Consider the following 27,527-nt stretch of genomic DNA (forward strand, 5'->3'; position numbering starts at 1 on the left):
CTCCATTCATTTTACGTGATTTTTTAAAATGTTTTTACAGTAAAACTGTGTGTTTTTCAAAAGTTTTGTTCTATTCTGTGATTTACAGTAATTAAAAGTGTCTATTATGGTGATATGCAATTTTTTATTTTAGGCCGTATTTCTCATGCAATTTGACAGCTTTTTACTGTAATTTCTACAAACACTTTTTACAGTGTACTTTCCAACAATTTATGCCAGAACTAAAGTTCTTATAGTTATAGAAGTGTCTTTTAAAATATATACAATTTTACACTCTATATCTTTAAAGTAGAGTAAATCGGTGCACTGATATTACCGGCCTATCAAAGGCATCTTGATATCGCTGTATATTTTGTCCAATATGTGCTGTTATGAAAATATTTAGTAACACTTTACAATAACCATCTAATTGATGTTTATAGATGGTTTATAAACCAATTATTAACCATTTACAAAGTGCTATACATATTTAATCTTTAAATGTTTTCAACCAATTTCTTAAAGAGATACGAATCATTTCAAAATCATTAACATACTTAATATGGTGTTAACATTTTCATAATGACAGCAAAACTATTAATAAACTAGCCTATTATTTATTATATATATTATTAAGATATATATTATTATAATTCAATTGTTTGTTAATGGTACAGTAACAATCAATTACATTAATATACCATCTATTTGCCATTTATAAATGATAGTTACATAATAAATGTAACTATCTACATACTAAATAATGTATTTAGTTTATAAATGATGATTAAACTTTAATAAACTATCTGTTTGCCATTTATGAATGGTCTATTTAATCTATAAATGATGGTTATTGTAAAGTGTTACCAAATATTTTTTTTATTTTTTAATTACACAATATAAAATGCAGAAAAAGTCAATTTAGAAATGGTGTCAGTATTTTATTTTTTTTTAATTCTTTTTTTTTTTAATAGCCATTGACTGAAACTGAACAGTAATGATGTTTAGCTTTTTATTTTATTCATATTTATTCTTAATTTTCTCAGTTGTCATTTAGAATGCATATGATTAGCTGACATTGTTTGTATAATGTATTATTATGTGTGAGTAAGTAGCTCTCTGGGTACATTTACTCAGTGGAGAAAAAATGGTGCACAATCCACATAAAAAAGGTTTGTTTTCCTTTCAGTAAAAAAAAATGAATTACTATATCAGCCTCCATATCGGTTATCAATTAATATCCTCCTTTAAAATCAGTATCAGCATCAGTCTCAAAAATCCCATATCGGTCAGGCTCTAGTTTAATAATAATAATCATAATAATAAGTTAAATTTATATAGCACCTTTCAATAAACCCAAGGACGCTTTACATAAAGTGAGGGGCATGAAAATCTTGTTTAATTTGTTGCTCTTTAAAGAGCATTTTCTCAAAGTCAGTGCCAGGATTTTCCACCTCAGCAGCATTTATGTACATAAAACTCTCCGGTTTCATCTATATTCTGAAGGTTTTCACAGAGATAGGGTTAGGGTTAGATCATTCAAAGCCTGATTTATACAACATTTACTTAATATAAGGGAAAGGCAGAAAATTATTATTTTTTATGGCAGCTGAGAGAATTTTCTGATTTATGGAGCAATAAAAAGAAATATCCACAATTCACTCAGTGAAAGTCTTAACGAATAAAACAAGAATTTTAAATCTGGATTAATCCAGTGTTCTGGAAATATATGTAAATAAGCACATATTGAGATAATATATAAGATAATTATCACGTAATTAGTGGGTAAAGATTGCAGGTGATATCAACTGTATTTGCTAAAAAATATATTTACCCTTTAAAATCAGCCCCAAATGATCCTCTGGCACATATTTCTGAATTAGTCTGAATATATGATAATGTTTTATTATTTTTTTCTCACTCTGAGGCTGTTAAAGCTGACAGGAAGTGAATCTGCATCAAACTACCAGTTTTCAGGCTTCGATTCGACACTAAAACACAAACAATGACTTCCTGACTTGAGAGGACAGTTAAGAGTCGCATCAATTTATTTCATTAAGGTATTTTTTAAAATCTTTTTTTATTTATTTTTATTTTTTAATGAGCATAATTGGCATCCTGTGTTTATTTATGTATTGGTATTATTAGCATAATTGTTAATGTTTCTGTTTCTCTGCTTTTTTGCCTCCCTATATATTATTATATATTATTATAATACTATGTTTTTTGTTTTGTTTTGTATTTATTTTTCTTTTGTGGTTCTTTGTTCTAATGTACCCTTTAAAAAAACAAAAATGTGGAAAACAGCTGTGGAATAAGTTATGTCTTGTACTGATGCTTATGAATGCTAATTTCCAATAAAAAATATATATATATATAAAAAAAAGAGTCGCACCAACACCCCAGTACATCCATCAATTCAGAGAAGCATTTACAGCTCCATCGCCACAAAACAAAGCTCCAGAATAATGATGCTGAGGCGCCATCTGCTGTTTACGGGCTGTGTTTCACCTCCACAACATGAGATCTGCCAAAACACCTGCTGAGGCACCGCTGATGGAGGTCAGTTTAACACATAAATCTCAAACAAACTGGGGGAAAAATGGATCTATCTACATCCTATAGCTGCTAAAATGAATCACAGGCCCACTTGGTGCATTACACGTGTAAAGTAACTTTGGGAAAACATAGTTATGGATCTAAAAATGAAAGAGTACAGTTAAGTTATATGATGAGAGGAGCACAAATTATATTTTGGGGCTTTTAAAGCTTGAACATGTGAGATAAAACTCAATCAAACTCTATTTTTTCAAGTCTCTCTGATGAAAGAGATCAGTGAGACTACCAGATTTTAATAAATAAAATGTTATAATAACATAATTCTGATGCTTAGCTTCCAAACTTCCAAACTTCCAAACGGACAAGAGATTTATGCTTCAATGTTTGTGCATTAATTTGCTAAATCTCAACCAAGTAACAGTAAGATCCTGTTTTTTGGCTATTCCAACATACAAAGTGATTATGTACATTCACTGAGTGAATATTTAGAAAATAAAACATATATTTCTCGCTAGAAATGTGATCAAAATCCATTTTTATGCAGAAACTAAGTCAACATATTGATTTTTTCACTAAAAATCAGAGAACTGTCTGCCATGTTTTCTGTTCTGACCGCCGGGACCTTAAAAGTCACGTGACTTGGAACAAACCAATAGGAACAAATATCCATGGAATAGCCACTGGATATGACTGTCATTAACTTGCATTGTAGCCAAATCCGTGTCAGTTTCACGGAAATTTGAGTGATTCCATGGCTATTCCACGGATTTTGAGTTAAGCGAAATCCGTGGCTATTTCAAGGATTTCTGTGAGACCAGGTTTGTGTGGGAGTTTAAGTAAAGGATTGTATTGATTTAATATGATGCATCAATTAAAACAGCTTCACAAGTCTGAAAAAAACTTCTCTGTCGCTTTGAATAAAAGCAGGTGAAACTAAAAAGTCAAGACAAGGAAACAAAACGGATCCAATAATCACAAAGAATGTGATAGTTTTCAACAGAAACTTACAGACTCCATTTCTCGACCGATTGCCTGTTGGTGGCTGAGTCTCAATAGTTCCTCCTTCACTGCTCATGTCTTCACCTCCTCCTGTCTGCTCTTTCCTCTTGGTCTTCTCCTCTAAAACACATTAAATCCTCACTAATGCAGAGAGCAAACTCAACCTTTCTCCTGAATTCTCTCCTGTTTTTTACTTAAGTTTGAGCGTCCAGTCTGAGCTGCTCTGTGTCCTGTATGAAGCGTCACTCAGCACAGCTTTCCTGCCTCCCAGTGGGCGAGTCTCTTCCTGAACACCAACAAGACACAACAACTCAGAGGAAGGTGGAGAAAGTGACCCACCAATAAAGGCCAGAACCGCCACAATGTCTTCATTCAAACGATTTGAATTTATTGATATATATTTTACTTTAATTTCTCATCTTGGAGACGACAGTTGACTAAAAATCTTTACTATAAGTTCATTTAGCCAGTTGTTTTCACTGATAGAGATGGAGTCTGATAAGTTTTAATGGAACTGCACACTGCAAAAAAAAGAAAAGTTGGGTGAACTCAAAATTTCAAGGCAACAAACTTCGATAAAATTTTAAGTTGGACAATTAAACTAAATATTTTAAGTTTTGTTTTTGAGTTTGCTCAACTCTGAATTTCTCTGGCACGATTGTAACGCCGCTATGAAATGTCAGCTAATGTTGCGACCGCAATTTTGAGGTAGCATTGATACGCTAATGGCTACTCTTGTAGCTGTAACAAGCAGCGCCGCTAGCATCAGTTAGCCGCTAGCATCAATTAGCCGCTAGCTTTCGCTAATGACCGAATTTCACAACAAAGAAATAAGAGTTATCAGAACTATTGTCCCTTGTTGTGAACCCCAACTTAAAGATATAAGTAACAACAACTCACCAACTTGTTTTTGAGCAGACAACTGGCTTCCTTTGTTGTGCTAACTTACATTATTGCCCTAAATGTCAGTAATTTATATTTCCAAGTTTTACCAAATTAAATCACTGTTTTAGGCCAAAAAATACAAGTTGGCTTTTTTGCAGTGCAGGTGCAACTTTCCATTATTTTACTGCTGATGAAAAGCGTGCAATATCATCCACAGCTCTGCAAATACTTGTTGTGATTGTGGACCAAGCTGGCTGGCTTACTAACTTCAAATTTGGCATCCCACTAACTAGTTTATCATCTCTTTTCTTGACTTGAATCATTCCTATCTTACAGTGAGGTATAATGGCAATATGTGGCTGAAAACAAGTACGCCTTATGGGTGCCAATACCCATACTACCATACTACTAAGTATGAGCGAAATATATTTAATATGTCAGAAAAACAAGGATGTTCTTTCTGCATCTGGTCAAATTTGTTGAATTAAGGCTACAAAACATACACTACCGGTCAAAAGTTTTAGAACACCCCAATTTTTCCAGTTTTTTGTTGAAATTCAAGCAGTTCAAGTCAAATGAACAGCTTGAAAGGGTCCAAAGGTAAGTGGTGAACTGCCAGAGGTAAATAAAAAAAGGTAAGCTTAACCAAAACTGAAAAATAATGTACATTTCAGAATTATACAAGTAGGCCTTTTTCAGGGAACAAGAAATGGGTTAACAACTTAACTCTATGGAGTCTTGGGCTATTTTGTCCATTTTTGAATTCTTTTCATGTCTTTGTAAGTCATTTTGTGTCTTTTTTGGTCATTTTGTGTCTTTTTTTGGTCATTTTGTGTCTTTTTTTAACTTTCAAAACACTATCATGCTCAATAATGAATTTTAAATGTTGCAAATGTGCATTAATTTCAGAGTACACTGAGACATTAAACTGCATCATTTTCAATTAAAGTCTGGAAAAGTTGGTGTGTTCTAAAACTTTTGACCAGTAGTGTAGGTTTAGGGCTAAAAAGTCCTAGTTAGACGTGACAAAAGACAGTTTAAAAATGTAATAAATGTAAGTAAATACTGGAAGTGAAGTAGTTAAGAGGATGTGAAAACCAGAAGTAATATAGTTATGTAAAAATGTGATGAACGGACGTTGAGTGATGTTTAAATCACATAATTTCTGGGTAAAAGTCCTCTCTTTTAGCTCTGTTGTTGGTCTCCACCACCTCCTGAGGTAAATATCTGTCTCTTTAGCTGCTAAATGCTCCGCTATGTTCACCAGCTGTGTCTGTCTGCTGCTTGTTGCTGATCAGGTCGTGTACAGCCACCACGATTTTTTGACAAAACCAATTGTAACATCTTCCCCTCTGAGAAATCTTTGTGTGACTCCAATCAGCCCGCGGAGCAAAGGAAAAGTGGCAATAACGGACAGAAATGAGTCAGGATTCCTGTCAATCTTCCCCAAAGCTCAAATAAACTTTTAATACCTCCAACACCAAGAACAAACATATTCAAACGCAGTTATCTATCGTTCAATAATGTCATGGAACTCTTTGCCTCCTCACATCTCTAGCACGCAAAACAAATTGTCATTCAAAAAATTACTTAAGACGCACTTGATAGATAGATAGATAGATAGATAGATAGATAGATAGATAGATAGATAGATAGATAGATAGATAGATAGATAGATTGATTGATTGATTGATTGATTGATTGATTGATTGATTACTTTATTCATCCCCGAAGGGAAATTCGGTTGGTAGAATAAAATACTGAGGTAGCATAAATAAAAACAACAATAGAAAAAAACACAGAATACAACAAGAACAAGGACACTTAAGAATTTAAAAAGAAGAACATCAGTTGGTAGGATGGTTGGCAGATGATGGTAATAATAATTAAACTGGTGATATGATATGATGGCAACAATACTATAGTGACTAGACGGTATATAATAATAATAATAATAGTACAGTATATAATATATATATAATATAATATGTAATAATAGATAACAATATAAAAATAAAATGAAAAATATAAATAAAGTAATTATAAGTAAAATAATATGATATATAATATATAATAATAATAGTAATAATAATAATAATAATAAATAAGGCTGGTAAGGCCCACCAAATGAATGATTACTAATATGTTGCGATTTATTTTGTTTTCTTATTTTATTTATTTTTCTCTGCTATATCTGTAGCCAGATGATTCTTCCTTTTAAATGTTCTCTAATGAAATTACAAATTATAAGTGTATACAGCTGATATGGACACTATAGACATCTGGATTAATGATTTTTGCAGTATAACATTTGTCGGGTAAATATGAATGTAGAAATTTTTTTTTTCAAAACTTTATTTATTGAGTTTTTTCCCAAAAAGTAATACACGATGAACACAACAACGAACATACAGTCATAAAACCCAATCCCTCCCTCTCATAACCAACAGTAATCTCGGAGGAAAAGAAATACTTGAGTTAATAAAAAATAAAATAAAATAAATGTATTAATTAATAAATAATAATAATAAATAAATTAAATTAAATCATATCAATGAACAAATTAAATAAATTAAATATAAAAAAATATATATAATAATAATAATAATAATAAATATATAATAATAATAATTTAAAAAAATGGAGAGGAAATAAATAAACAACAATAAAACAATGATGAATGTAGAATTTTTAACAGTATTGCATGTATGTATTAATTGAGTTTGTTATTGTTTTTCTTGTGTGTACTGTTTTTGTTTATGTTGTTGTCATGTTCTATGTCTTTTTAGGGACCCCAGGAAGTCTAGCAGTCGCCAAGGCGTCAGCTAATGGGGATCCATTCAATAAACAATAAACAATAAACTAAAGGATTTCAATTTCCCGATATCACACACATAGGGACGGCAGCATTGAATATTACTCCCAAGTCCTGGTGGAAAGCTCTCTGCTGGCTCAGGGAGCCATGAATTAGACATGGAAGCAGTCTGTAACTAGGCCACAATAAGCAGAAACAGCGTGACACACATGGCCCGCTGCTTCTCGCTGTTTAATGGAGCACGCTTTGATGTTGCTCTGCATCTCAATAACACTCGACAAGCACGGAGAGACAAGCAGGTAAGGAGGTTATATATATACATGCAGCGTGTGCTCTACAAGCCAGATCCAACTGTGTGTTTTATTTGTCTCTGTGTTTACTTCAGGGATTTATTTTCAGGCCTAAAGCCCCACATACTGCAGCATTTAAACAACCTGGTCTCACAATTGGAATCTGTGAAATAGCCACGGATTCGCTTAACTCAAAATCCACTCAAATTTCCGTGAAACTGACACGGATTTCGCTACAATGCAAGTTAATGACAGTCATATCCCGTGGCTATTCCAACATACAAAGTGATTATGTACATTCACTGAGTGAAGATTTAGAAAATAAAACATATATTTCTCGCTAGAAATGTGATCAAAATCCATTTTTATGCAGAAACTAAGTCAAAATCAACCTGGTCTCACAAGAATCCGTGAAATAGCCACGGATTCGCTTAACTCAAAATCCGTGGAATAGCCACGGAATCACTCAAATTTCCGTGAAACTGACACGGATTTCGCTACAATGCAAGTTAATGACAGTCATATCCCGTGGCTATTCCAACATACAAAGTGATTATGTGCATTCACTGAGTTTTTATTGTATTTTAATTTTTTTTTATTGTATTCATGCATATTTTATTTTGTGCGGGCAGTACATTTTACATTTTATTTTATTTATTTTTATCCCATTTTTAATTTATTTTATCTTATTGCATCTTACTGTTCTATTGTTTACTACATCTCTTTGTATTGTGTTATGTATTTATTGTTTGTGCAGCACTTTGGAAACCTTGTCTTTGCTAAAATTGTGCTATATAAATAAAGGGGATTGGATTGGGAGTGAATATTTATAAAATAAAACATATATTTCTCGCTAGAAATGTGATCAAAATCCATTTTTATGCAGAAACAAAGTCAAAATATTGATTTTTTTTTCACAAAAAATGAGAGAACTGTCCGCCATGTTTTTTGTTCTGACCGCTGGGACCTTGAAAGTCACGTGACTTGGAACAAACCAATAGGAACAAATATCCATGGAATAGCCACGGGATATGACTGTCATTAACTTGCATTGTAGCGAAATCCGTGTCGGTTTCACGGAAATTTGAGCGATTCCGTGGCTATTTCACAGATTCCCGTGAGACCAGGTTCCATTTACAGCAGCTATATTTTATATTATATCAGTTCAATTCAATGCAATCAGTGGATTTTTAAAGGAAATAAGAGAAAATCTTTTGTATTTAATTCAACTACAGTGAGATTTGACACATTAATTTGCACTGCTGACCAACGCCAAAGTGTCTCACACCATTAAATTTTATTTCACACTCCTCAGTGAAAACACGGATTCAGAATGGTGTCGTGCTTTGCAGAGTTATTAAAACACAGTCTCTAAAAATGTTTTCTTAATAAACTGTGCACTTATTGTTCAGATAGCTTGTTCCCAGATGGATGTCTATGGAGGAAGGAAGCTGCCAAAAAAATGCCTTGAAAAATAAATTAATATGTCATAATAAAAACACTAAATATATATATTAATACTAAATGCAGACATTGATTATTCATGTGAAAAAAAACATTTCTTTTATTTTTTTCATTTTATTTATTTTTGTATTAATTCACCTTTCTTAACATTTTCTATATAATTTTCCTTTTATTTGTTTATTTAATTTAATTTTAAATGTTTCGATTCATTTTTAAGTTCTTTATTTAAAAAAATTCCCCCTAACATATTTATTTCTGTAATATTTTCTTGATATGATTTTTTAAAATTGATTTCCTCTTCATTGTGTCATTCAAAACGTGTCATGAACAAAAAAACATGACCAATCAAATACTTCACTATCTTCACTATCAACATCAATTTTACAACTTGTACAAAAGAAATATTAAATTCCCAACAAACTTAATTTATTTTGTCTTGATTTTTTTTGTATTAACACTCTCATAAGACAATTATCTCAGAGCTTCAGTGTTTAGTTCCTACACTTTTTTTTTATTTCTTTTTTTTTTTTTTACAAACAATACATAAGAAGCCTCTGTAAAATGTGAATGTAAATAAATTACCTGTGAATACAATATATTTAAATAGGCTCGAGCTGAAACATTGCGATTATTTTGATAATTGTTTCATGCAAAAATATTTTATTATTCCAGCTTCACAAATGTGAATATTTGCTGGATTTCCTTGTTATTATTATTTATATGTATGCTTTTAACATTATTTTGAATAATAATGTAATATATGTAATATACAGTATTTAAAAAAAAATCATATTAATAAAACATTTTTTAAAATACTTTTCTCAATAATATTCACATTCAGTTACTGAACTAAAAATATCAATGCAGAACTTTTACTTGTAATTGAGTTTTTTTTGCATTTTTAAAACAATTATTATTATTTTTTACAGTGTTAGTACTTAAATAAAGGACCTGAATACTTCCTGAACACTAACAGTATAAATTAAATACATAATACTCGAGTAAAGTTAAAAAAATCTCAAATTGATTCGATTATTATTTCTATATAAAATAAAACATCCCAGCAGATCTGTCAGCCAGTGCAGCAGTATAACAGGAATATTACATATTAGGCCTATTAATAATAAAAAACACGCATCGAAAGACACCACAGGCTTTCTGGGCCTGTTATTATGAAACAGTACACTGCGATGGATTGCAAACATAATCCAAATCCGGACAGAAATCTCTTTTCATTTTTAAAGGATGTACAAAAATAGGCTTCCGTGAAGTGGCCATGATGAGGCAACTATCAACTCTCCAGTGAGTAGCACAATTACACTCCGAGCACCTGCAGGAATACTGGAGGGTATTATCATCATTTCTTTGTTTTTGGAGACAGATAAAGGCCCTAGAATAAGATTTATATGGTTGACATGCAGAAAAACGGCATCATTGGGTATAAAGATTACAAATTGGCCTACACATCCTCAGTCAGCCAAAGCCCAAAAAAAGAAACCAAAGAGAGACTGAAAACAGCATCCATCTCTCTGGCACTGACACAGAAAAGAAAAATAAACATAAGAGACGGCCACACGGTGAGGAGACGGTCCTACTTACTGTCCGAGGCCATGGCTGCTGCTGTTTCCCCCGCAGACTACCAGCAGAAGCGAGCGTGTGATCGGCGGAGCAGAGGCAGCAGCATCCCCGCCGCTCCTCAGCCTCCAGAGCCGCAAATCTGCAGCCACACAGCGGTGAACGGAGACGCCTTCACGGACTGTAGGAAACATCGACACTCAGCGCGCTTCATACGCATCTCGTTTTATATTCAAACTTCAAATTGTGATATTTTTTTTTTTCCAGTTACATTTCTCAAAATGATTAGCTTATCACAGGGGTGTCAAACTCAAATACACAATGGGCCAAAATTTAAAACTTGAATAAAATCGCGGGCCAACATTGAACAAATAAACCTTTTAATATCTACCAAACATGTTTTGCTTTAACATTAAATATGGAACCAGCAACGCTTATAAACATACAATATATAACTAAATAGTGCAGACATGCAAAATCAAATTTCAAATAAAAAACACATCAATGTCATTAATTTATTAAATTAAAATTAAATAAAAATCGTATGCCTCTTTTCTATTTGCATCCTTCTGATTTAAATATCAAAATAAAGTTTTTCAACAGGTTAATACATTTAAAAATAAAATAACAATAATAAATCTAGTATTAGCGGTAAATGCGCCGTATAATACCGGCGGGTCAGCTTTTATAGTACAATAATAATATAATAATTTGGTATTGCCTCGCGGGCCAAATAAAATTACACTGCGGGCCAAATTTGGCCCGCGGGCCAGAGTTTGACACCCCTGGCTTATCAGATGTTATTGTGCGTTGAGATAGCATGTTCCAGATGGCTATCTATGGAGGATGGAAGCTGCCAAAATAAAAAAATAATAAATTGCTCTAAAAATAAATTAATATGCCATTAACTGTACCAACATTTTTACTTTTCTTTTGTATTTATTTATTTTATTTTAATCATTTTAAGTTAATTAAGAATGAATCATTTTCCACAAACATATTTATTTATGCATTATTTGAAAATGTATTTTCCTCCAGATGGAAGGGAGACACCTTCAGGGACTGTAGGAAACACCGACACTCAGCGGCTTCATACGCATCTCGTTTTATATTCAAACTTCAAATTATGATTTTTTTTTTCAGTTAAATTTCTCAAAATGATTGAGATAGCATGTTCCAGATGGCTATCTATGGAGGATGGAAGCTGCCAAAATAAAATAAAAATAATAAATTGGTCTAAAAATACTGTACCAACATTTTTACTTTTCTTTTGTATTTATTTATTTTAATAATTTCAAGTTAATTAAGAATGAATCATTTTCCACAAACATATTTATTTATGCATTATTTGAAAATGTATTTTCCTCCAGATGGAAGGGAGACACCTTCAGGGACTGTAGGAAACATCGACACTCAGCGGCTTCATACGCATCTCGTTTTATATTCAAACTTCAAATTGTGATTTTTTTTTTCAGTTACATTTCTCAAAATGATTAGCTTATCAGATGTTATTGTGCGTTGAGATAGCATGTTCCAGATGGCTATCTATTATTATTATTATTATTATATTTTCAATAAATAAACCTTCACAAATAATTTGGCCTGAATCAAATGTCACACGAGACAGAGACCGGACAAAAATAGCAAGTTTACAAAAATAGTTTTTATCTAAAAGAGTGGAACTGCATGAAATATTTAAACACCTGAAAAAAATGCTGAAGAACAGAAAACCAGTTTTAACTTTTGCACAGAAGAAGCTGCAGAGAGAGAGAGAGAGAGAGATGAACTTCATGAGGGAAATATTCAGTTATTTACCTTTATACCTTTGTTTAAAGACACAACTGATGCTGCCCTTTCTGTAAAAAGCAACATTTCTGACTAATAGAAGCAGGTGCAGGGTACATTTTCACCAAGTGATGGCTGAAAAATGTGTTAAGTGTTCACAGTTTACAACACAGTGCTTTTAAGAACAGACACAGTGCGATATCTTCTTTAACAGACACGTTTGTTTAAGTTACAGACGTTGCAAAACTCAAACTAAGTTAAAAGATAAAACATTTAAAAATGTAAAAAAAACAACAGGAAAAACACATTTTTATGATGAGGAATTCAAATATTTAAGATTACTTTTTTAAAAGTCATAAGAATAACAAAACAATATCAGTCTAGTGAGCAGCAGTTCCAGTTCTCGTCTTCTTTATCACCACTTGAATCGTGTTTGAGTCTTTGGTTTTTCTGAACGGAGGGAGAAAAAGACAAAGTACAAACAGGCATTAATGTCAGAATTTGAACTTTACGACGGTCCTTGAACAGATCATCAGCTACGAAAGTTTCTGTTAGAATAGGTAACTCTCACAAATAGTGATAGTTGCGTCACAATCTCTTTATTCTACATGTGTCATTTAAAATAAAGTGTTTGCACTAACCAGATCCTGTTAAAAACATTAAATTCTCCTCAGAGACACTGAAGACATGATTGATTCTGCTGAGACCAACGGTCACGTGACAAATATTCACTGAGAATCTGTTTACACAGAGCAGAGAGGAGAGGACAGGAGAGGCTGTTTACACAGAGCAGAGAGGAGAGGACAGGAGAGGCTGTTTACACAGAGCAGAGAGGAGAGGACAGGAGAGGCTGTTTACACAGAGCAGAGAGGAGGGGACAGGAGAGGCTGTTTACACAGAGCAGAGAGGAGAGGACAGGAGAGGCTGTTTATTATTATTATTTCTTATGGTCATTTTGTGTCTTTTTGTCATTATTATGTCTTTTTTGGTAATTTTAAATACATTCATAATGTAATTTTTCCCTTCTATGTACATTTTTAAAATCCTTTTATGTTATTTTTTTGTCATTTTGTGTCTTTTTTGGTCATTTTGTGTCATTTTTTGGTTATTCATAACACCTTTTTTCTGATTTCTATCATTCTAACTGTGTTATTCTGCACAAAGACATGTTTGAGTTGTTCCCATTTCTAGCCAAGATTGTGCGGATTAAATATGTTGATGTTCACACCTCATAAAACCTCAATTCAAAACCAAAAATCATCACATTAAAAATGTTCTTGACTGTACAGAACCTCCCAATATTTAAACGTTGAAAGCACAATATAAATGATGCATTAGTTCAATTTTAAACAGTTATGTATGTTATCCTCTTCACTGTTTTTCCATCATGACACCTCAATATGTACATTATGTACATTATTTTACTCAATTTAAATATATATATTATCAGAAAAAATTAAATGTGAGATTTCTGTCATCCTAACTGTTTTCTGCACAAAGACATGTTTGAGGTGTTCCCACTTCTAGCCATGATTGTGCTGATTCCATAGAGCTGCAGGACTTATAGATTTATACGTATTTTATATATTGCTGAAATACAAGGACACAGTTAGGAAAATGTAAAAAGAGCAACAACAAAAAAAACACCCTGAAACTGCTTGTTGGAATTCAGAGGGTTAACTCTTTTGGATATTTCAGAATCTTTCCTTTTGTTTTTTAATCATCTTGGTTTTGTTAATGAATATTGCATATATTTTAGCAAGGGTGAGTCTTTTTTTTCTTTATTTAAAATATTTTCTTGGTATATGACATTTAAGGCTCGTTAACAAACCGAGCAGAGAACATTATACAGAGCACATTTTTAAAAGCTGTTTACCTTCAGGAACAAAGTCCACTGTGGTGAGTCGAGCGATGCTAGTGGTGGTTTTGGCTTCTTTCCACAAGTCACCTGACGAGAAAAAAGCTTTCAGTAAGTGAGGATTATTCAATAATTAATCCAAAAAACAGAAAAACCAATCCTCAAAGCCCACCTCCTTTGAGTTTTTATTTATGGCAACTCCATTTAAAATAAAATAAATACATAAGGCTATGAAATATATCTGCAATAAGTAAATGAGGCAATAACAAGTTAATATAAATAATACATTTAAATATACTGTAAATATAGAAATTAGTCAATGTGGTTCAATAAATAAATAAGTAGGAAAAACATTATATTATTATATAACATATTGCAAATTACTTAAAGTATCTCACATTTCCTCAGGTAAAAGTTCAATAAAATAAAATAAAACAAATGGTAACACTTTACAATAACCATCTAAGTAATGTTTATAGATGGTTTATAAACCAATTATTAACCATTTACAAAGTGCTATACATATTTAATCTTTAAATGTTTTCAACCAATTTCTTAAAGGTATATGAATCATTAACATACTTAATATGGTGTTAAAAATATTGAAATGAGTGTAACTAAAACTATTGATAAACTATTAATTATAATGTATTGGTTTCTTAATGGTAAAGTAACTATAAACTTACATTAATATACCATATATTTGTCATTTATGAAGTTAGTTAAACATTAATAAATTATGTATTTAACATTCTAAATGGCCTATATACAGTTTATAAATGCTGATTAAACATTAATAAACTATCTGTTTACCATTTATAAATGAGGGTTATTGTAAAGTGTTACCAAACAAATATATATATATTTATTGAATTATATATTGTGGGAAGAAAAACACAATCTCTCTACTGTGAGTGCTATTTTGTAATATTTAATGTCTGTTAATGAAGCTTTTTGGGATGTAAAGGAAGAATATTGGAGGGATTTACCTGAAATATGTAGGTTCTCATTGGTTCTGGTTCTGAGTGACGGTTTCTGTGTTTTCAAGGACCCTTGCGGCTGTGAGGGTCCCGCCTCGTTACTCCCGAAGTCCACCTCCACCTGCCGATGGCGCCGGGACCTGGACGCCTGGGAGACACACGGAAACATACATGGTTTAACATTTTGCATCCTGATTGAGCACAATTCAGAATCCTCCTACAGAGATGTGAATTTGTTGCATATTTAAAGAAAATATTGATATAAATAAAGCTAAAAACCCAAACCTCTGCTGCCTCGCCATACGCCTTCGACTTGATGGAGGCGAGGAGCTGGGCCCTTCTGGAGCACTGGGGACACAAAACAACAAAACAACAAAATCAACACAATATGAAATATGATAAATTACATAAGCCAGTAAAAAGAGAAAGGAAACAAGTTCTTCAACATAAGAAATAAAATGACTAAAACAACAATATACCTTTCATAAATTGCTGATTGGACAGAATTAGAGACACAGCTGAAGGAATTAAACTTTTGTTTAAAACCTTAATCAAAAAATTAATTAAGGAACGAAGAAGTATATATATCCTTTATTTAACCAGGTAAAAAACTTATTGAGATTTAAAAAATCTCTTTTCCAAGAGAGACCTGGCCAAGAAAGTAGCATAAAAAGAGACAAGTTACAACATTTAAAAATAGTTAACATAAACAATTAAATACAAATACAGTAAAGCAATAAAATTAACAACAATTTGAAATCATGTAATTTTTTGCACAAGGTGAAACGCTGCATCTTTAATGTGGCGACTCACCTGCTGCTGAGAGGACGTTCCCTCACCGCTGTCTTCATCTTCTTCTTCTTCTTCTTCAACAGGTCCTCTCTAACAAGAAAACACACACACATCTCATCACCTCAACAGTGGAAAAAAAAGTGGAAAAGCATGACAATAACCACATTTTCCTTTGTAGTTTAAAAACTGGATGAACTTTATTACTGTAGATATTTTTAAATGGCTGTGGAAAAGTCTCACCCTCTTTTGTTGCCACTTGTAGAAATCCACCACAGTGCTGCGCAGCTCAGGGACCAGGTCTTTACGGATCAGGTTGATGGATGAAGCCCCCTGCTCTAACATCCCAGAAACAGAAGTCTTCACCTTCCCATAGAGCTCATCAATGTTGGACAGTTCCTGCAAAAAGACAAACACAATTTAATAGTTTTAATAATCTAGTTTTAGACTTTTTGTTTCCATTTAGCAGTAACATGTGGTCTGAGTGATCCGAACACAAGTGGAAAGCTCTAAATACAGGCGAAAACACTGTCAGGATGCATTGAGATCGGATGTCTAAAACCACATTGGGAGGTGGTTGAGGCTGCATGTGTCCACATTCAGACAGTGAGAACAGGTATGTTACATTACATTACATTACATGTCATTTAGCAGACGATTTTGTCCAAAGCGACTTACAATATGTGACTCTTGATTGCCTACTCACCTGTCGCCCCCTGCCCGATTGATCTGTGTATTTTTTAATGATGAATGAATTACTATCTTTAATTTTATCCGAAACGTATTTAAACACAAAACACATTTATATATGAAGATTACTGTGAACTAACCTCATGCCTCTTCGGGGGCTAATCATAAAACATTGAACTCCTTGACGTTATCTTCACAGTTTAATCTCAGTTTAGTTTAACGATTGACAGGATCAAGTCTCTTTTCATCCTTTCATCCTTTTCAAAATAAAAGCGTCAGTTATCAAAACAGGCTTTTGCACAGTACTGTATATATACACAGTACTGTGCAAAAGCCTGTTTTGATAACGGATGCTTTTATAATGATTGATCATTAATTAAAAAAATGAAAGAACACAGGATATGTCCAGGATATGTCCAGGACTCTTCAAACTTTATTTTGTAGGTTAAGAAATATTAGTATCGCAACCGGACGATATTCAGTTAAAAACAACAAAATTGGTGTTTCTCAAACGGAAATTATGTACGTGTTAATTTACATACAGAGAGGGGAAGTTGAATCTGATCACAAGTGGTCACTGAAGACGCAGGTGGAGACGCAGCTACTGCAGGTGAGAACACAGACTGAGAGCTGTCCACTTGTGTTCAGATCACTCAGACCACATGTTACTGCTGAATGGAAACAGGGTCTTAAGTGTAGCAGTTGAGCAGGGCTCTCTAGATAGATAGATAGATAGATAGATAGATAGATAGATAGATAGATAGATAGATAGATATACTTTATTTATCCCAAGCTGGGAAATTACAGTGTAGCAGCAGCATTACACACATAGACGATGACAACACAATTAAATAAAAAGAACAACCTAGGCATACTTCAAGCAATAAAATATAAAAATACAATAAAAATATAATAAAAAATAAAGTGTCTAAAGAAGGAGTATGTATTAAGGAGTAGAATAGAATTCCAGTGCAGAATAAATATGAATATACAGTATAAAAATGTTGGTGCTATGAAACAAATACTCTCTGCTCACCTCCAGCAGCTCGATGTTGATCAGCTCCTGTGGACGAGACGCTCGCTCCATGAAGTCCTCACACTCCGGCAGCCTCTGCTCCTTCCTCTTCTTCTTGTAGGTAAGCTGGCAGGAGACGAAGATGATGATGAGGAGGAGGGACAGACAAAGGGAAGGCGTAAAGAAAAGAACGAGCAGGGGGATTTGTGACTGTGTATGCTGATGTAAGGTCAGCAGCTCACCAGAGTGGGCATGGCAGTGAACATGAAAGCTTTGAGGAACATCAGCTGTCGCAGGATGTAAACAACGTCAAGGTGCTGAGCGTCCACCGCGTCCTTCTCAAACTTCTTCACATCCTCCCAGTCCTTCAGAGCCAAACGGATCTGCAGCCACAAACACAACTTTATTTCCTGCAGGACTTTGTTTAACCCATTGAAGCCTGGAAAGCGGATATGTCATTTTGTAGTATTTGTATAAGCTCTCAAATACTTTTTGAATTTCATTTCTATCTGCTACAGAGGCTGAAAAATCTATTATTTAGTAGGAAGAGTTGACACAATTTCCAGAAAAACTTCAGGTTTTAGGGGCTGATTTTAAAATCGCCCAGAGGTTTTACAGGCGTTTCAGGCCTCAATGGGTTAATGTGTGACTGACCCTGCAGAGAGCATGTGTTGTGTGTTCCTGACCTGCTCTGAGGGTGAAGAGGTCTGAGTCTGATACAGGCTGTACAGCAGGTAGAGTCCTCCCACTCTGATCTGGAAGCTAAACGGAGGCAGGAAGTAGCAGCAGGCGACGTCCAGAATCAGACGGCTGAACACTCGCTTCTTATGGTTCACTGTGCCGCTGAAAAACAACAACAACAACAACATGTGACACTGTGTTAACTACTGAAAATACTCTTACATTACTGAAAAAAGTATGTAGAATACGGAAACTTGTGTACAACAGGCTATGAAGAGGGCCAGTCTCTATAGTTGCAAACTTGTTTATGATTAAATGTCTCATAAATATGTACATTTTCATAAATATTTACAGCTAATAACTATGACAATTGTGAAAGAATAACAGACATAGAATGAGGACAAAACAGGGATAGAATGCCTGAATTAATTAAAAATGTTCCCATAATTGTCAAATGTGAAAATTGTAAAAATGTACACATTTTCAAATATTTACAACTAAGAATTATTACAATTATAAAAAAATTAAAGTGTAATCTTTTAAATAGCAATTGTGAACACAAAATGTCATTGAATGATGAAAAAAGCAGTAAAACCACAGTATAATATTAATAATAATAATAGTAAAACATGTGTATAGCAACTTTCATACAAGAAATGCAGCATAAAGTGCTTTAAAAGAGAAAATGACATGAAATAAACTGAGAGAGAATAAAGATAAAACAGGAGTATAAGGCCTTAATTAATATGCTAATATTAAGTTTAAAAAAGCTAAATAAATAAATCAGTAACCATCAGTTGTAGACATTTGAGTTTTTAATACGATTAGAAATTTCTGTTACAAGTAAAAGTAATTTATTCAATGTTTCTGAAACTGTCGGATAAATTTATTGCAGTGAAAATAAAATATTGAATTCTGAGAAAATAAATATTGAAGAAAAATAAGTGAAGAAAAGGAAAAAAGAAAAATAAAGTAAAGAAAAAAGTAATTTTAGATTATACCGGAGTAATTACTTGAGTAAAGTCCCTTAATTTCCACCGCTGCTCCTATTAGAAAAAAAGTTGTATTTTCAGGCTAAACTTACTAGAAGATGTGTGAAAAGTTCATTTCTCTCCATATTTTGGAGAAAATCTCGAAGCGGACAGACTCTGTGGTCTGAAAGCGGCCCAGCAGCTCCTCACAGTCCGACTTCACCTGCTCCCGGCAGTAATCCATCTCACAGCCGTTATAAATAATTATTAAAAATTAAATTTAACCCGTTTTATACCAGAAAACGCCTCTTACTGAGCTACAAACATCTGAACCGACATGAAACATGATGTAAACAACGACTGGCGACAGTTTACTGCGTCATCAGAACACGACGTCTCCGCAAGCGCTGGTGATGCCTTCAAGGACCGTCGCGAAGTAATTCGGCCTTACTGTTGTATTAAAAAATAATATATCAATTTGGTCTAAATTTATCTTTCCCCTTTTTGTTCCCTATGATCTTCACCGTTAACTGATTATTTTTGCGCCACAGATTGTATATATATATTTCTAAAATATTATTTAATAGAGAAGTATTACTATAGAGGCGAATAAAAGATAGTCCGTGTTTGGCATGTTTATATTTTGAATCGAACCCAGTAATAATGATGACAATCAGGCCTACTCTTACTTTTTTTAAATAACCTTTGTAATAATAATAAAACTATTGATAGTATTATTATCAATATTATGTCGTTTTTTGTCCGATAATAGAAGGAATATTATGTGAGGCAAGATTTAAAAAAAAATTATTAATCATATATTTTACTTTTTCTTTTCCATTATGGAAGGAATATGATATGAGGCAAGATAAGGTATCTTTTTTGTATGATAACGGAAATAATACGATATGAAGGAGGATAAAGGTATTATAATTTTTATTTATTTATTTATTTTTCTGTACAATAATAGAAAGAATATTATGACGTAGGATAAATGTACACTTACTATTTTTCCCTATACAATAATTGGAAATAATGAGGCAATATGTAGGTAGGTTTACTTTTTTTCTTGGTTGAATAAAATTAAGCAAGATACAGGTTGTTTTTCCTCGTGTATTCATTTATCTTTTTTTATGTTTTATGAAATTTTTGTTGAGATAATTGCGGTTAGCACAGCATTAAACAGTACACTATTTAAAATGGGAAAACACAATTCGGGAAGATGTCAATATTGTAATGAAGAAGAAAATTTAGAACATGTGATGCTTTATTGTCAGAAGTATGATCAGGAGAGAAGGGAACTGATATTGAACCTTAAAGAAATTAAGTTGAACTTTGATTTACGGGATCTTTTACAAAGAAGTTCAGATGAGAAATGTTTTTCCTTTTTGTTACAGTATCTTAGGAGAACACGATTAATAGAGAGAATATAATTTATGTACTTTCTTTTTTTTTTTTTTTTTTTTTTTTTTTTTATTATTATTATTTTATTATTATTTAGTTAAACGCAGGAATGTGTAAAGTCCCGGTCCACACTCCATATCAGTAGGTGGCGGTAATACACCAAAAAGTTGTTTGTCAACCGCCATAAAACAACACGAAGAAGAAGATAATAATTGCGGGTTAGTGGTTTCTGATTCGGTTTTTTGTCCCATGAACGCACCAGCCGGATTTGCGTGCCTTACGTCATGCGGAAGTAAACAATCCTCAGCTGACGTGGAGCAGCAGCAGGCTGTCACTGGACAATCCGGATCAACTGGGCCTCGGTCTGGTGCTTTAGTGGGACTTTACTAGCTCCAGTTTCTGTCTTAGTCTAACAGTAACTAAATGGGCTGTGTGGGCGCCGTCTAAACTCCCAGGATAAACGTTAAGAGACTAAAAAAAGCTCCGCAATAAAGATGGCGGCAGCGGAGGAGGCCAGCAGACCGTTCGCCGGGCTGTCCGACGTCTCCATCTCGGAGGACATCCCGGTGGAGGGGGACATTTCCGTCCCCATGGGCAGCTCCGCCAGGACGGACGACGAGTTCTCCACGCTGGACGAGCCCGTGAAGGAGACCATCCTGCGGGACCTGCGCGCCGTGGGGAACAAGTTCGTCCACGTCCTGTACCCGAAGCGGAGCTCGGCTCTGCTGCGGGACTGGGACCTGTGGGGCCCGCTGCTGCTCTGCGTCACCCTGGCGCTGCTGCTGCAGGGCGGCGCGGCCGACAGCGACTACCAGGGGGGGCCGCAGTTCGCTGAGGTAACCGGGCTTCATGGGGCTTTAATCAGGGCTGGAGAAGTAGACCAAGTCCTGTGTGACTTTACACTTTAGACCTGTACTGAACTTGACTATTCACTATTAATATTCCTTACTAATAGGGCTGCAACTAACGACTATTTTAATAGTCGACTAGTCACCGACTATTGAAACGATTAGTCGACTAATCGGATAATTATTATTTTTTTCTTAAATTTAGCATGAAGTTGCTTTAAATATGTGGCAAATGATAATAAACACAAGAAAGATGGGTACTTAAATGAAAAAAGCATCTTTTATTCAACAATTCAGCTGCTGATTCATACAAAAAATAAATAAACCTCTGTCCATTTTTTCTGGACAGGAAAATGTGTCTTATAAAACTGTATTTCTGCTCCATCAAGTGGGTGGAACTGGTTCTGGGTTCTGGATGTAGTCTGGGTTGAACTGGGCTCACCTGTTATATAATAATAATACAATAAAATTAATACAATAGTCGACAATGGAATTCATTGTCGACTATTTCTATTATCGATTTTTGTCGACAACGTCAACGAATCGTTGCAGCCCTACTTACTAAGTCCATTTATTGCAACTTTATAATTCTAACATTACTCCAAACAGTATATGTTACTATATTTATTATGACAGATTACGTTACAGTTTAGTTATAATACAAATGTATATTAAATAAAATAAATAAATAAATAAAAATGAGCAGGACCGCCCCTTTTAGTCGATTATTTGACTAATAGATCGATTCATTTTTAGATCGTCATTTTTATGCTTTCTTTTTTTCAAGTCTAGCGTTGCAGATATGAGATTGTAACACTATGATAACCTTCTCAGAAAATATATATAAATCTTAATTGACCAGCCCTAGCTTTACTATATTATATTACTATATTAATTTATTACTATATTAAGCTAGGGCTGGTCACTATGGCCAAATTCTTCCACACTGGTAGAGATGGAAGATTTATGTCATTATATGGCACACTTTATGGTTATTTCATAAATAAGTAGTATAAACATATATGGAATAACCACATGGCAAAGCCTGTTTTTTTAATTTTCTGTTTTGATTTTGGGTCTCCGTTTAAAATTCAATAATTCAAATTCTGTGATTTTTGACTGATAAAAGTGAACGTTACTTTTATAAAATTGCATTTCAAGGTTTAATGTGGAAATTATTGTTAGGTGGCGTATTTACAATCACAGCATTCAAAGGATTCTGAAGAGGGAAGGAGAGGTTCAGCTGTGAGTTATAAAAAAAATCGGTATCGGCCAAAATCTGAATCTGCAGGTCAGGCTTTTTAAAAATCAGTGATCTGTGATCGGCCAGAAAATTGCAATCGGTGCACCACTAATTTTAAGGCCATTGCACACTGGAACAACAGGAAAAATGTATTGATTGCACTGTTGGCAAAGTACAAAACTAAATCAACACTGAACCAACAATCTACTAACGCAAACTGTGTGACCTGCCAGAAATGATTTGGACGCACCCAGCTAATTATGTGTGAACAACTAGAAGTTAAATTGTTTCTGTGGATGTCTGTTATTATTTACTTTGCAAGTAATTCTGGGACAGTGATACTCCTTTATAGTCCTAAAAGTATGGGCATGAAACAAGAACAACTTAAGTTGCATTCAAAATGGTCTTAGAAGTCCTAATTTAATTTGTTGAAAGTTGCAGAAAGACAGATTTTTGTCGCTCACATAAACCAACTAACATGCTGAAATATATTTGTTGCAGGTCTTCGTCATCATCTGGTTCGGCTCCATCATCATCACCCTCAACTCCAAGCTGCTGGGGGGCACCATCTCCTTCTTCCAGAGCCTGTGCGTGCTGGGATATTGCATCATGCCTCTGACGGCGGCCATGGCCGTGTGCCGGATCATCCTGGTCGGCGGCTCGGGGACGGTCAGCTTCGCCCTGCGTCTGGCGGTGGTCACCTTGTCCTTCGGCTGGTCCACCTTCGCCTCCACGGCCTTCCTCGCCGACAGCCAGCCGCCCGGCCGCAAGGCGCTGGTGGTGTACCCGGTGTTCCTCTTCTACTTCGTGATCGGGTGGATGGTCCTGACGTTCTCGCCGGCGCAGTAGAAGAGAAACAAAGTGTTTGTTTAAAGAACGGACAGGGAGGTATTTGTGGAGTGAAAGAACTCAAACAAACACCGACGTCTGCCTTGGAACGAGACGAATGACTACTGACACGACTGTGAGAGTTTCTGATGAAGAAAACTGACAGGAAAATAATTCCTTGGAGGCAAAGCGATGGCTCGTCCTCAGATACAAAGAAGTCCGGTGAACGCTGTGCTGCAGATGTAGATCGAAAAAGCTGATGAATATGTTCTCGTTTACGAGCTGTGTATAAATGAAGTCCATAGGCTTGTATATAGAAATGCTTTATGAATGTTTGAACTACCAGGGCTACGATTACTATTGTTTTTCTTTTCTGGTCTCTCTGGGTTCGTTAACACTTCATACTGTCTTAAAGACACGGTTTCACCTTTCAGTTTCCCAAATTCCAAGGGGATGTTCTTAAATGTCTTGTCTCGTCAGTCCAGAATCCAAAGATATTCAGTTAAATATGATATAAGACAAGGAAAAGCAGGGAATCAACACATTTGAGAGGCTGAAAACTGCATTTTCTGCCATTTTTGCATGAAAAATCACTTTAAATAATCAACTTTCTGTCAGTCAACTAATCGTTGCAGTTCTACACTGCAGTTTTTTGGAAAATGCATTATAAAACATGCAGATTTTATTGGTTGGTTAAAGCTGCAACAATTAATCGATTACTTGATCCACAGAAAGTTGACTATTTCCATATTAATTCGAGTCATTTTTAAAGCAAAAAATTGATATTTCCAGGTTCTCAGATGTGAGGATTTGCTGCTTTCCTCACTCTTACATTAAAGTAAATTTAATATTTTTGGGGTTTGGAAATGTTTGTTGGAGACATTTGATTTAGGTTTGAGGATTTTCTCACTGTTTTCCTAATGTTTTGTTGACCAAATGATTAATTGTGGAAATGATCGACAGATTAATCGACAACTAACATAATTGTTAGTTGCAGCCTGAGTTGGTTTGTGTTTTTCCTTTTCATGCCCAACTGCAACAAGAATACGAGTTTCAACAAGTTTTAGTTTACTTTAAGAGCAAAGGGTGACAATTTTTTGTGCCGACATTAAATTATCCGATGGGGAGAAATTACTTCTAAAAGAAAAACTTGTTTGGGTTCAGACGTATAAAATAAATCTCAGTCTTTACCTTCATGTTAAACTTTCTTTGACTCTTTTCATGCTCCCGGCAGAGTTCAAACGGCATTCTGGGAAACGTAGGAAATCACTAACTGATATTTAAAACCAATATTAAACTACTAATGGATGCAGCGGGTTGACGGAAAGTGGGTTTCTTAAAAAATAAAATTGCAGCACTTCATTATAGAAAACAGAGCCATGATACAATGATTTTTTTCAGCTGGTTTTATTTTATTTTTCCACCTTGTACTAACCTGCCTGATGACCTTTGACCCCCTAACCTGTTGTTTCTGTTCTCTCTGATCACTGGGACTTTCTCTGTTGTTTAATTTATATGTATTCATTTCCATCAACAAATGAGAAACATTAAAATATATTTCATCAGCTGTGATTGTATCTATTCTTTCAGTCTACCTGCCTATAGTTTACAATCAACAATTTCCATATATTTTATGATTATTTAACAGTTTTTAAGGCAAAATCAACTCAATTAACATTCTAGCTAAAGTCTGTAGACAAACCTTTTAATTTTCACCCAAAAAAGTGTCTTTTCAGTGATGCAGCAGGGAGCTGAACTACTATTAAAGTATCTGTAACAGTAAATACAGCTGACGTCTAAACACCGTTTAGAGTGAAAGGCAAAGACTGTATTGAAAGATAATTCTGTAGGTCACTGAACCTGTTGGTTTGCATTCTGTATAACAGGCCTTTGAACTGGCTGCTCACATGTTCAACTCAAGAAACACAAAGAAATACAATTGCAGACAAGAACAAAATAAAGTAGGCTACATAGAATGTTTCAGACTGCTTTCACAGATTCACTATAATTGTAGAAAAGACAAAAGAAACACATTTGAGGAAGAGTTTAAAAAAGTTTAATATCTGTATGTATATCTGAATTTTAATCTCAAATTAAACATGAAGATTTCCTTCAGTAAAATTAAATATTAAGATAATCTCCTTTTCCATCAATTTTTATTAAAATACTGGAGGCTTTCATTCTTCACATTAGACCCTCGTTTATAGAATAATACTTGGCTTTTTTTTTTTTTTTAAGCAATGAAATGTTTATTAAAATTAGAGAAAAAGAGTTTTCAAATTTTAAAATATATAAAAATATAAAAGCAGTTTCCAATGTTTTATTATGGTGCTTTATACTTTTTGTTTGTGTAATTTCATTAAGAATTTATAAAAATATGTAAAGTATTGAAAAAAACGGTAAAAATATGAACTTATTATTATTTATATGTTCTAGACACATTCACATAATAAAACCTTAAAGAAAAACCTTTACTATATTATTATTATTTTACATATAATCAAATGATTGGTCGTGATGTATGGTAGAATTTGTTTTTATTATTATTCATATGTTTCAGACACATTAAATAAATCAATCCTATAAAAGTCCCTTTAAACTGGGTGATAAAATAAATAATAATAATTAATATATTTTTCAATTATATACTAGATATATAATCAAATAATTGCTAATACTAATGCATGGTAGAATTTGTTTTTATTATTATTTATATGTTCCAAACAGATTAACAAAGTAAAATCGAAAAAAATACCTTTAAATAAATTATTATTATGTATAGTTTTTTAAAATTATATACTAGACATATAATCAGATAATTGCTAATAATAATAATGCATTGTAGCATTTGTTTTTATTATTATTTATATGTTCCAGACACATTAACAAAGTAAAATCGAAAAAAACCCTTTAAATAAATTATTATTATTTATAGTTTTTTTTAAATGATATACTAGACATATAATCAGATAATTGCTAATCATAATGCATTGTAGAATTTGTTTTTATTATTATTTAGATGTTCCAGACACATTAACAAAGTAAAATTGAAAAAAACCCTTTAAAAAAATAAATTATTATTTATATATTTTTTTAATGATATACTAGACATATAATCAGATAATTACTAATAATAATGCATTGTAGAATTTGTTTTTATTATTATTTATATGTTCCAGACACATTAACAAAGTAAAATCGGGAAAAAAAACCCTTTAAATAAATTATTATTATTTATAGTTTTTTTAAATTATATACTAGACATATAATCAGATAATTGCTAATAATAATGCATTGTAGAATTTGTTTTTATTATTATTTATATGTTCCGGACACATTAACAAAGTAAAATCGAAAAAAAAACCCTTTAAATAAATTATTATTATTTATAGTTTTTTTAAATGATATACTAGACATATAATCAGATAATTGCTAATAATAATGCATTATATAATTTGTTTTTATTATTATTTATATGTTCCAGACACATTAACAAAGTAAAATCGAAAAAAAAAAACCTTTAAATAAATTATTATATATAGTTTTTTTTTAATGATATACTAGACATATAATCAGATAATTGCTAATAATAATGCATTGTAGAATTTGTTTTTATTATTATTTATATGTTCCAGACACATCAACAAAGTAAAATCGAGAAAAAAACACCTTTAAATAAATTACTATTTATAGGTTTTTTTTAATGATATACTAGACATATAATCAGATAATTGCTAATAATAATGCATTGTAGAATTTGTTTTTATTATTATTTATATGTTCCAGACACATTAACAAAGTAAAATCGAAAAAAAAACCTTTAAATAAATCATTATTTATATATTTTTTTAATGATATACTAGACATAT

General features: G+C 33.1%; 3 protein-coding genes across 5 annotated transcripts in view; 1 reads left to right on the forward strand and 2 right to left on the reverse strand.

The window, feature by feature from the left end:
• The window catches only part of syt16 (synaptotagmin XVI), a 60,376-nt gene extending 49,593 nt beyond the window's left edge, over positions 1-10,783 (reverse strand). The window contains exon 1 of one of the 3 annotated variants that reach the window (XM_059353777.1): positions 10,591-10,783. In XM_059353777.1, the coding sequence (XP_059209760.1) occupies positions 10,591-10,760 (170 nt within the window). In that variant the 5' untranslated portion in view covers positions 10,761-10,783. The remainder of the gene's footprint in view (positions 1-10,590) is intronic. The other 2 variants (XM_059353778.1, XM_059353779.1) reach the window with 2 other exon arrangements.
• A 1,711-nt stretch (positions 10,784-12,494) lies between these two features.
• Positions 12,495-19,761, reverse strand: snapc1b (small nuclear RNA activating complex, polypeptide 1b). Its single transcript, XM_059353782.1, has 10 exons — positions 19,449-19,761; positions 18,370-18,526; positions 17,926-18,066; positions 17,705-17,809; positions 16,222-16,377; positions 16,003-16,071; positions 15,475-15,537; positions 15,199-15,337; positions 14,228-14,299; positions 12,495-12,801 (listed from the first exon to the last, which is right to left on the reverse strand). Exons 1-10 carry the CDS (start codon positions 19,577-19,579, stop codon positions 12,767-12,769), a joined length of 1,068 nt encoding a protein of 355 aa, XP_059209765.1. The 5' UTR covers positions 19,580-19,761; the 3' UTR covers positions 12,495-12,766.
• A 1,259-nt stretch (positions 19,762-21,020) lies between these two features.
• Positions 21,021-25,225, forward strand: yipf6 (Yip1 domain family, member 6). The gene is made up of 2 exons (XM_059353785.1): positions 21,021-21,575; positions 23,332-25,225. The coding sequence occupies exons 1-2, from the start codon at positions 21,234-21,236 to the stop codon at positions 23,677-23,679; spliced, it is 690 nt and encodes a 229-aa protein (XP_059209768.1). The 5' UTR covers positions 21,021-21,233; the 3' UTR covers positions 23,680-25,225.
• Positions 25,226-27,527: the final 2,302 nt, after the last annotated feature.

This window comes from Centropristis striata, chromosome 16 (assembly GCF_030273125.1).
Source record: "Centropristis striata isolate RG_2023a ecotype Rhode Island chromosome 16, C.striata_1.0, whole genome shotgun sequence".
Taxonomy (NCBI): Eukaryota; Metazoa; Chordata; class Actinopteri; order Perciformes; family Serranidae; genus Centropristis; species Centropristis striata.

Bases quoted from the DNA above. Each gene is read 5' to 3' on its own strand.
- snapc1b (XM_059353782.1), bottom strand. From the start codon at position 19,579: ATGGATTACTGCCGGGAGCAGGTGAAGTCGGACTGTGAGGAGCTGCTG. The intron at 15,538-16,002 runs GTGAGTCGCCAC...TTGTGTCCCCAG, and splicing joins GAACGTCCTCTCAGCAGCAG to TGCTCCAGAAGGGCCCAGCT. The intron at 15,338-15,474 runs GTTTGGGTTTTT...TGTGTCTCCCAG, and splicing joins CGTATGGCGAGGCAGCAGAG to GCGTCCAGGTCCCGGCGCCA.
- yipf6 (XM_059353785.1), top strand. From the start codon at position 21,234: ATGGCGGCAGCGGAGGAGGCCAGCAGACCGTTCGCCGGGCTGTCCGAC. The intron at 21,576-23,331 runs GTAACCGGGCTT...TATTTGTTGCAG, and splicing joins GGGGGCCGCAGTTCGCTGAG to GTCTTCGTCATCATCTGGTT.